At 46.7% G+C, this 11,180-nt stretch overlaps 1 protein-coding gene across 1 annotated transcript in view; it reads right to left on the bottom strand.

The window, feature by feature from the left end:
• Lhfpl4 (LHFPL tetraspan subfamily member 4) overlaps positions 1-11,064 on the bottom strand; it is a 37,261-nt gene extending 26,197 nt beyond the window's left edge. The window contains exon 1 of the mRNA XM_004625049.2: positions 10,659-11,064. Coding sequence (XP_004625106.1) covers positions 10,659-11,064 — 406 coding nt within the window. The remainder of the gene's footprint in view (positions 1-10,658) is intronic.
• Between the last annotated feature and the right edge of the window lie 116 nt (positions 11,065-11,180).

Raw genomic sequence — 11,180 nt, 5'->3', positions numbered from 1 at the left:
GCTTTAGACCACTGAGCCATCTCTCCAGCCCCAAAGAGATTGAACTCAGGACCCTGCGCTTGCCAGGCAAGTGCTTATTCTACTGGGCCATCTCCCCGGCCCTTTAATCTTCATTTATTCCTTCTCCAATAATCTTCCACATATGGATCTGAATTTTTTTTTTTTTTTTTACCTGTATCATTTTCTTTCTTTCTTTTTTTTAACGTATTTGGTTGTTACAGGGTCTCACTGCACAGTTTGGACTCATGGTGATCCTCCTGTTTTCAGCCTCCTCAGCATTGGGATTACAGGCATATGCCACTATGCCCAGACTCTGTGGCAGACTCAGCCAGGCCTGGGGGTGAGACTGGTGAGGCACGTAGTGCCAGGAAGCGCACTGCGGTCACTGCGCTCACCTAAGCTTGCATAAGCTTTTAGTCTGCTGAGTTATCTCGCCAGCCCACCTGTATCATTTTCTCTTTCTACAAAGAACTTCACGTTGCAAGACATATCGACTGATTAAAAATTCCCTCAGTTTTTCTTTCATCTAAGGAAAGCTTTAATTGCTCTTTTTTTTCCTCCCTTGGAAGTACTGGGATTGAACACAGGGCTTTACGCATGCTGTGCAGGAGGTCTAATCACCAAGCTACCCCCTGGCCTCAGGATCTTCCTAAATTTAATTTCATGACAAGGTCGAACTAAATTGCCCAGGCTGGTCTCAAACATGAGCTCCTCCCCCATCAGCCTAACAGGGAGGTGGGATTATAGGTGTGTGCACCGGATGCAGCCTCTGCGGCAACCACTCTTCCACTGAGCTACATCCACACCCAGCTTTCCCATCCTACAGGATCGTTCAGGTCACAAGGTTCAAACTCAGTGGAGGTGTAGCTCAGGGGTAGAGAGCACTTGCCTGCCTAGGCCCTAGGCTTGGTTCCCAGCACCATAAACAAAGGTCTTCACCTGCCTTGTCTCCCATTCCTGGCAGCTCTAAGCCTGCCCTCCTCAGTCGCTGATCTCAAGATAGTCTCGGAGTTCAGACTCCTTTTCTGGCTCCTCCTCCTCTCTCTGACTCAGCAAGCCTGGTTTCCTGGGCTGGAATCTCTTCTTCTCACTTCGTCTGCCTCAGACTCCTCCATTACAGCTCCAGCTCAGAACTCTTTCCTCAGCACCAGACTCAAATTCCCAAGCACTTTTCAGACTTCCTTTTACACAAGCATCCCATACAGATCCACATTTGACATTTCTTCAAGGGAGAAATGTCACTTCCTCCTGCCTCCTTGGAAATGTCACTCTAGAGAGGAAATGTGAGTCACCCACAGCACCTGCCTTGTCCCCAGCCCCCTCACACTCGTTGGTAACCTCCCCATCCCCCAGCCTCAGCAGCTGCAGCGCCTCCTCTAGGCACCCTCAGCTTCCTCGTGCAGCTGCTGCGGAGCCATGTTCCCAGCACACAGCTGGCCCTGCTTGCTCTCCAGATGTGCACAGCATGGTGAGATCCAAGGCCCAGCTTTAGGCCACCCTAAACCAGACCTGATTCCTTCTCATGCCCCACTCCTTCCACTTTGGAGCCTTTCCTTCCTTGGTCCTGGACAAGCCATGGAATGTTGGAGCCAAAATGGTTTGATTCAGGCCACACAGTAAGTAATAACTGTCAACACTCAGGAGGGTTCCCTTAGCATCTGGGTATGAACACATATTTACAGTCCTTCAACAACCCCATGAGGCAGTTACTCATGGGCTGTGGTTTAAATGGGTCCTTAAAGATTCATGTATCAGAAATGAGCCCATGCTGAAGAGACGCCAGTGGTGGTACACTTCGGATGTGTGAAGGTCATGAGGGCTCTGCCCCGTGACTACACCAATGTGTCACCACAGCAGTAGGTTCCTTATGAAAGGAGGAGCTGGGCCTGCTGTCTGTCTCTGCCATGTCCAAGAGTAGATGAAAGGCCCTCAGCAGAAGCCAACACTGAGCCTTAGACTTCCCACCCTCAAACACTGAATACATTTTTGTTCACTATAAATTATTCAGTCTACAGTATTCTGTTACAGCCTCACAAGATAGAGACATAGCTCTTCCCCATTTTATAGAAGAAGCAATGAATGTACAGTCCTGAGGACACTTAGTCCTTTATAATATAAAGGATATAAAATCCCTCGTATTATAAATTCAAATCCATGTTACCTGACACATGAACCAAGCTACCTCAAAGAGAGTGGAGGGTGGAGTTAGGACGTAAGTCAGATAGCATCCATTTATTTGTATACTCACTAGCACCCAAGTGTGTCAGGCACAAACTTTTAATCAAAGATTCAACTGCTCTGGAATTGAAAGTCAAGTTACTGATGAATAACTTGCAAGAGGAATTGAAAGAGAAAGATAAAAATAGGACGTCAGAATAAGACTCATCCAGCCCTTTTCCGCTGGACCTCTCCAAACTATCCTCCCTAACAACCAGACCTGAGTGTGTCTCCCTCATGGTTAAACACTTCAGGGCCTCTTTAGTGCTACATTTAACCCAGGAGCTGCAAAAAGAGGGAACTGATCATCTGTGTTAAGAAAACTGAATCTCACCATGGGGGGAAATCCATAGACAGAGACAAAAGGTAAACTAGGGAATAGTATTTGTAACACACTGCATCAGGGGCAAACTCCTAAGATAGAAAGAGCTTGCTGAGCATAGCCATGTACCCCGTGATCCCAGCACTCTGAGCAATCTAGGCAGGAGGTTCCCAAGTTCAAGCTCAGCCTGTGCAATTTAACAACTTAGAGAAACCCTGCCTCAAAATAAGAAATAAAAAAAGGCAGGATAGAGCACAATGTGAAGGCCTTGTAATGCAAAAAACAAGTGAAAAACATCAGTTCAAACTGGATTGCTGGGGCACACCTGTAATCCCAGCACTCAGGAGGCCAGGGCAGGAGGGTGTCAAGTTGGAGGCCAGCCTGGGCTACATAGTGCGTTCAAGGCCAGCCTAAACTGCATAGTAAGACCTTCAATTAAAAAAAGAAAAGTTCTTATAAATACCATGACTTGATCAAATATTTCAGAAATTACAGTTTGCAGAAAAACCAATATGAAAGCTGATCAACTTCTTTCATAATACGTTTTTAATTTAAAAAAAAATTTTTTTTACTGTACTGAGGGTTGAACCCATGGTTTCAAGCATGCTAGTGCTGTATGCTGAGCTACATGGTCATCCCACAATCATAATGGAAAGGCAATACTATACAAAAGTATATAAAATTTTATACTACTATAAAACTGTTTAGTTTGTTTCTTTTTTGAAATCCTGGGACCTGAAACCACAGTCTTGCATATGTGTACCAAGTGCTCTGTCACTGGGCTACATCTCCAGTCTCCTGTTTTGTTTTGTTTTGTTTTGTTTTGTTTTGTTTTGTTTTGTTTTTGTTTAGACAGACTATCTTTAAACTTGTGATTATCCTGCCTCAGCCTCTGAAGTAGCTGTGATTATAAGTATGTGCCACCATACTATCTGAAAGGTTTTTTGGGGGCCGGGGAAATGGCTCAGTAGGATAAGCGCTTGACTGAAAGGTTTTTTTTAACCACCCAATTGAAAAAAAAATTGCAGTATTTAATAACACTTAGCTGGCAAGGCTGTGAAAGAACAGTGACTATCACACACCTGTGGCAGAAGTGTAATAAATTAATTAAATGATTATGCACATATACAAAAGTTTATTATGGAGCTGTTAAGTAGCTCTTCATACACTGATATAGAACAATCTCCAAGATGTATTGTTGAATCAAGTCAGCAAGACATATGGCCAAGTGTTTAGTATGTTACCCATTTCTGGTGATTTGGAAACATGTCCACAAATTCTTTGCAATCCCACCCTGTCAGAGGAGGAGCCTAGTTCTTCTCCCCTTGAATATGAATGGATTTAGTACCTTATTTCTAACAAGATAAGTGATGGTGCATGCTGTCTAAGATTGGGACATTAAAGCATGTGACAGCCAAAAGAATGACGCTGGAGGACTCACGCTCCCACTTTCAAAAGTGACTATGGTGTAACAGCAATCAGGACAGTCTGGGGCTGCCATAAATATTGATCAGAGGAACAATATTTAGTTGAGTCCTGAATTTAACTCAGACATCTAGGTCAATGGACTTTAACAAGGGTCCCAAGATCATTTAATGGAAAACGGAGGATATTTTCAATAATTGGTGCTTGGACCACTGGAGCCAGATGAATATCTCATAAAACAGACAAAAGGTAAGTTAAGGACCTGGGCATGGAGCTCAGTGGTAGGGGGCTGGCCTAGCCTGAGGCCCTGGGCTCAGTGCCCCGTGGCCCCCCTCCAAAGTCAGATGTATCTACACAAAAACTCGTATACTAACTCACTGCACTATTCACAATAGCTAAAAGGTAGGAACAACCCAAACGTCCATCAGCTGATGAATGGGTAAGCCAAGTGTGGTACAGCATACAGTGGAAAATCATTTGGCAAAAAGAGGAATGAAATTCTGATACATGTTACCCCTTGAAACATTGTGCTACGTGCTACGAAGCCAGTCTCAAAGATCACATAGTATCTGATCCTATTATATGAAGGGTCCAGAATGGGCAACATATAGAGATATTTGACAGCAAGTTAGTGCTTGTGTGGGAGACGATGGGGTGGTGGCTAAAGGGTTAGTGCGAAGTTTCTCAAGATGATGAAAATAGCGTAAAACTGAGCGTGGAGTGGTTCTATGAATACACTAAACCCTTGCCTTGTGCACTTTAGATGTGCATACTACATGACATACAAATTATATCTCAATAAAGTTGTTCAATGTTTAAACAAAATGATGGCTTTGTTCATCTTGTTCCTGTCAGGTCCCTCATTCCGAGGTCTCCTACCAGCATCATAAGAATGTACTTATGGGGCCAGTCAGATAGCTCAGTGGATTAAAGCACCTCATTAGGCAGACCCAAGGACTGGGATTTAATCCCTGCATTGTGGTGCCAGCCCCACCCCCAGGGCACACTGAGATGGCGATTGAGACTGGGCATGGTGGCGTGTGCCTGTAATCCCAGCGCTTGGGAGGCTGAAAACAGGAGGATCACTACAAGTCGGATCTGTGTAGCAAGACCCTGTAGACCCTGTACTAAAAATACATTTTTAAAAAATGCACTTATGATAACTACAGCCCTGGATGAAGTCTTGGTTGCAGCTTCACAGAAGATCTTGAGTCAGAACTATCTGCCCCATCTAAGCTGCTCCCAAATTCTTGTGACAGAAACAGATATGAACAGGTCATGGATGCACAAGCCTATAATCCCAACACAGAGAGAGACAGGAGGACAAGTTCGAGTCCCACCTGGGCAATTTAGCAAAACTTTGACTTTGATTTTTAAAAAAGGGCTGAGTAAGAAAGGCCCCCTGAATTCAATCACTTTGGCAGAGAGAGAGAGAAAGAGAGAAAGAGAGAGAGAGAGAGAGAGAGAACGAGAACACAGATGAGAAGACAAAGAAAAAACCATAATAAACGCTGGTGGCTTTTGGACACTAGTAGTTTTTGTGGCACGATGTCATGCACCAATAGATAACTACAGCTGTACACCATTTATGTAATAAAGCATTATTCAAGGCGGGGGGGGGGGCACACACTGGGATTCCTCAGTAATCCCAGCACTGAGGAAGGCAGAGGCAGGAGAAACAGGTTCAAGCCCAGCCTGGACAACTTGGCAAGACCATGAGTCAATAAATAAAGCAGAAGGAAGGCTGAGGACACAGCTTGGTGCAAAGGTCCCGAGTTCAACTGCCAATACCTCAATCATTCAGTCAATCAATCAACCATTAAAGGATTCAGCTCAAATTTTGTTGCCCTTTTGAGAAGACCCCTATGACTATCCTTAATTATGTTAGGATCCCCTCTATGTCCCAGAGCATTTCCTGTCACAGGCATTTCCTGACTCACAACACCCAGTGATCTGCTTTCTGTCTGCCTCTCCTATTAGACACTGGGTCCCGGCTTGAGTAGGCACTCACACTCAAGATCCCCAGAGCCAGGCACTGTGCCCGACACACAAGGAGGCCTTTGAGGAAGGGCTGCCATGAGAAAGAAGGAAGGGGCTCATAGAGAGAGGAAGCAAAGAAGCTGAGAGGAAGGAAGGGAAGAGGAAGGAAGGGAGAGAGGGAAGAAGGGAGACGGGGAGGGACAAAGAGGGAAGGAGCTGAGAAAATAAAGGAGGGAGAATAAGAACAGAACAGAGGAGAACAGAAATGTCCTTGGTGTGTTTAACAAGTCATGCACATACAACAAGGCATTACTAGATAAACAAAATCCCAAATCCAATCTGAATGAAGACCTAAGAAAATGGAGAAGAATGTAGATGTGCTCTTAAGTTACTTTAGGCTGGTGATGCTGAGCCTTTTAGAGCTGTCAATGATTCCACAGATGAGGAAACAGATTCAGAGGCAGGCACATGCATCCAAGTAGCACAGGGGAGAAATGGCAGAGCGGAGACTGAGACACTATTGCCTTCCTGCGCCCTTGGTCACAGCTGAGCCTGTGCTCGGATGGGACCTGCCAGCTGACCTCACCAGCAGAGTGTCAGCCACAACTTGACATCATGAATTCGTTTTCAAGTTCTGGTGAATTCAGTGGCAGGAACAGGTTCCAGAGCCATGTCCACTAGCTCTGAGCTTCAGCTCCACCCTCTGAGGGATCTATGACCACAGAGCTGGTGCCTGTGTGCCCATGGTAAGCATGGGTGACCACATGGAAGAGCTGCTGAGATGTCCTGAGGAACCCTAAGAAGCTAAGCTCCACTCCACAGACAGCCATGGGCTCTTCCTGCCTCCACTCCACATCCTGGCAGGAATGTCCTGCCACTGTCCTCCAGTCAGTCCTGGCTGAATTGCAGACTTGGGCTTCTGACTGGGCAGCCTGAGCCACAGTCCTGGCTCTACTACGCACACAAATGTGAATTTGGACAAATGAGGCTTTCCGCTCTGAGGCTCAGTTTTCTCATTTCTAAAATATGAATAATGAAGGGCCAGCGAGACAGCTCAGCAGACTAAGCACCTGCTTAGGCAAGCACAGGGACCCAGGTTCAATCCCTGGTACCACATGCCACTCCAGCTCCAGCCCTGGATGCACTGTGCCAGTGACCAGGTCCGGGCATGGTGGTAGATGCCTGTAATCCCAGTGCTGAGGAGGCTGAAAACAGAAGGATCACTATGAGTGAGACCCTGTACCAAATATATATATATATAGTATTGATATATATATGAATAATGCTACCTACTCCATAGAATTTTTGTAATGATTAAATAACATTCTGCATGTCAAATGTTTAGCTTGCAATAAGGGCTCAGAATATACTAATCACTTCTCTTGAGTAATAGTAACAGCTATAGTAGTTTCTGACTGCCTGCAGATTGAAGTCCAAACTCCTTGGCCCAGCACACTTGGCTTTTACTGTTCCTTCTCATCCCTTCCTATCCTCCTCTGCTGCTCCTCTGCATGGATCCCACACTGAAGCCCAAAATAGCCTCCTGCCCTCTGCCTCCCCACCCGTGACCTCCCGATCCATTCAGGATGCCCTCCCACACCTCGCACCTGTCGGCACTGCCTCATTTCCCCCGAGCCGCAGTCCCCTGTTGCTCTGGAATTCCACAGCATTTGCACAGGTGTAGCACTGCAGTTTCCTCACCACACCACTCTTCTTCCAGTCATTGCCCTCCATATACCTGTGTGGGAAGTGACCTTTCTCCACTACTTCAGAAGGGCACCTGGCTCAGACCTTAGACCACATCCCCATGACATATTCAGAGCAGACCCTGGGCAGCTGGGTGCAGTTTCAGATATCTACCATCCCAGCATTCCAGGGTTCAGGCCAGAGGATAACAAGTTTGAGTCCCGCCTGGGCAACTGAATAAGACCTTACCTCAACAAGCAAAAAGTGCTTGTGATGCAGCTCAGTGTGCAGGCCATGAGTTCAATCCCTAGCACACACAAAAAAGTAGGCATTTGGTAGATGCTGGCCAACATTCCAACTTCTTTGGAATTGTGCTTTTTCCACAGGCACTGCTGCGTCCAGAGCTGCCAGTTTCTTTTCACCATCAAGAAGGAAATAGACTTAACATGAGTGAACAAGTGGAATCAAAAACAGATCCAGGCAGCTTCTGCATGACATGATTTGAGCACTTGGATCTCTCCATACCTGTGGCCTCACACTGGGCCTTCAAATTACATGAATCAAAAAAACTCTACCTTGTATTTTATTGTCATTTACTTAAGCCAGTTTGCACTGACTTTCCCACTTGTCACTGGAAGATTGCTAATCAACACACTGACCCAGCTAGATGGTCAGTTCATCTTCTGTATGTCAGCACTGCAGTGTCCACCACTGGGATGACCACTGAACAGTGAGAAATAAACAAAGAAATAATATCTCTCTATATTTTCCCAGTGCTCCAGTATTCTGCACTCAAATACCTAAATAAAAGTTCACAAAAACAAGAAAAACATGGCAGGCATTTGAGCTCTCACAAGACACACATGAAGCCCTTGCTTCATGTTCCTTGGACAATGGCGCTTACCTTCTCATGTAATGGATGTGGAGAAAGAATGGTGTGAAGAGCGCACAAGGCTCAGAAGGGCACTTCCAGTCAACTAGTCCAACCCCAGAGACCCCTACTGCACAGACGGGAAAACAGAATTTTATTAAAAAGCCTCACTACTGAATGGTGAGACATGGGAGGAATGAGTGGTGATTCTCACCTTAGTGCCATGTACTCTGTCCTATGCCACTTTAGTAAGCAAAGTAAGTCAGGCACTAAGCCAGAAAACCCAGTGATCTCTAAGCAAAATAAACTGTTCAACTCTGCCCCTCAAAACTTCAGGGCAGGGGAAACAACTCAAGAGAAAGTGCTTCAGGCTGAGGTCAGGAAACGTGTGCCTTTGATTCGATTCCACCCCTTCCTGACTGTGTGAGGTTCACTGGTCCTTCACTCTCTATACTGTTTCCTCTCTTGCAGTAGGACAAAGAGAAGGCATAACCTGAAGGAAATGATGGCTAAAGTCTGAAATTCAATGATTACATGGGAGTTATTGGACAGTTCATCAAATCCCTAAGATTAAATCCACAAGGATTATGGAGAATTTGAAGGCCAAGAGGTCAGCAACTCATCTGCAGACTCCAAATGGAGGCTGATTAACTAGAGGCTCCAGCTGAGAATATCTTTCCAGCTGGACTTCAGATGACAAATAGAATGGAAACAAACACTATCATCTTTCTGGATATCACAGAGAAAGGTGAAGAGAGACAAACCTCACATGCTACAATCCTATTCCCTTCAAAGAATCTTAAAGATCCACACAGAAGTGAAGTGGGGTGGGATGGATTCCCAACATGCCATTAGCACGTCCACATATTCACCCATACTGCCCTATTTAAGGAGTCCTTTCAGGAGTCTGAATCCTTCTTCCAGTGGGGCAGGGGATTCCTTTGACAGGTGTAAAAGTCCCCTTGGGTAAGCACATCAGGCTCATTACCTTGACTTTCATTACAAGCGACAGTTCTGGGTCTCATTTTTACCCACATTCATGACACTTGACCCCAGTGTCATCCTATCATTTCCAAAGATGTCAGCTTTCCCTCAATGGGGGTGACTAAGAGGATCCACTCCATGCTCCAGAGCCAGCTCCCTGCAATGCTCTGAGAGTGGAATGACCAGCAAGTGATGTAGTGCCTCCTCCAGGGGTCTCCTTTGGAAAGCTCAACACTTGTGGAATGTTTTGAGGTATTAATTGCAAAAGATGCCTCTGATGCCTGACTGTCCCATTTTTCCTCTTTCCCATCCCTGGACTGCTCCAGACTCTTTCCTACTCTTCACCATCTTGCCATCCCCTGGACCCACTTTCCCAGTCCAATTCCCTTCCCTGCCTACAACTCTCAAATGCCCAAATTGCTGAGTCCTCAAAATCTGTTTCTGATGGAATAGTGGGTGGGGGCAGGGGATGCTAATGGATCCTGGAAACCTGCCTCAGCATTTCTCACTCCCAATGGCCTTTCACTGATTCTCAGAGCAGGAAGACTGTCTAGGCTAGACATTTCGGAACATTTCAGGAACCCATACACACAGGGCATAGTATTTTGTATGTGGGGGAAGGATGAAAGGGTAGAGACCTGCTCTGTAAAGTCCCCATCACCAGGGGCTACCAAACCACCCAATCTTAAAAAGAGACCCATCCCCCACATTACAATACTTTAAAGTTTACCAGATCCTCTTTCCTTTGTCCTCTGCAATCCTTTCCCATTTTACTGATGAGGAGACCAGACCATAGAGAAGTAAAGTGAAACACCCAAGTTGACAATGTCAGTGAGTTAAAGATCCAAGGCAGATCTTGATTCCCATGCATTTTCCTATGTAACAGAAATTAATTTTACATGGTTTCCCTTTATTCACAATACATCTCCATAAACACGGCCAACAGAGACCGGTGTAGATGCTAACATAATACTAACCCACCAGCAAATGCAGTCTACGCACGGGCCCAGATACCCAATTTCAAGGTACTGTGCCTAGCTCCAAACTGTCTCTCACACAGTCTCCTCCCAGAAGCTGATGAGGGTCGCCAGAAAAGTGATCTGAGCTCAGAAGAGCAGCACCTCTCTGCCTCCTCCAGGAAGGAGCCCCTAAACCCCAGCTTTTGACCCTTACCTGCCAAGAGCTGCATCCAGGCGCAGATCTTATAGACCGTGGCGGTGTTGCAGAAGAAGAAGAGCGCAAAGCAGGTGATGCAGCCGAGGATCAGCACCATGGAGAGCAGCACGAAGAAGGCGGCCGCCTTGAAGGCGCCGGACGGGATGGTGCTGAAGTCGGTGAAGGAGCCCCGGCAGGTGAGCTCGCGGCCCGCCAGCCCACTGCCCACGCAGTAGTGGAAGAGGCCGAAGTAGCCAGGTTTGGGGGTGCTCACGCTGTCGCCCACCCAGTAGGGCTGGATGAAGACCACCACGTTGATGATGGCGAAGCAGATGGTGAAGATGGCCCACAGCACGCCGATGGCCCGAGAGTTCCGCATGTAGTGTTCGTGGTAGAGCTTGGAGGCCTCCTGCGAGGGCAGCATGGTGCCGGGGGCGGGACCAGCCGCCGGCCGCGGCGCGAGCTGGGGACGCACGAGAGGAGAGGCCGAGTCAGGCCGCGAGGCGGGGCCGGGGAAGGGGCCGGGCGGGGGGCTGGGGA

The sequence above is a fragment of the Octodon degus genome, unplaced genomic scaffold, assembly GCF_000260255.1.
Source record: "Octodon degus isolate 3935 unplaced genomic scaffold, OctDeg1.0 scaffold00008, whole genome shotgun sequence".
In the NCBI taxonomy this organism is placed as follows: domain Eukaryota; kingdom Metazoa; phylum Chordata; class Mammalia; order Rodentia; family Octodontidae; genus Octodon; species Octodon degus.
This window is presented reverse-complemented; position numbering and strand designations above follow the sequence as displayed.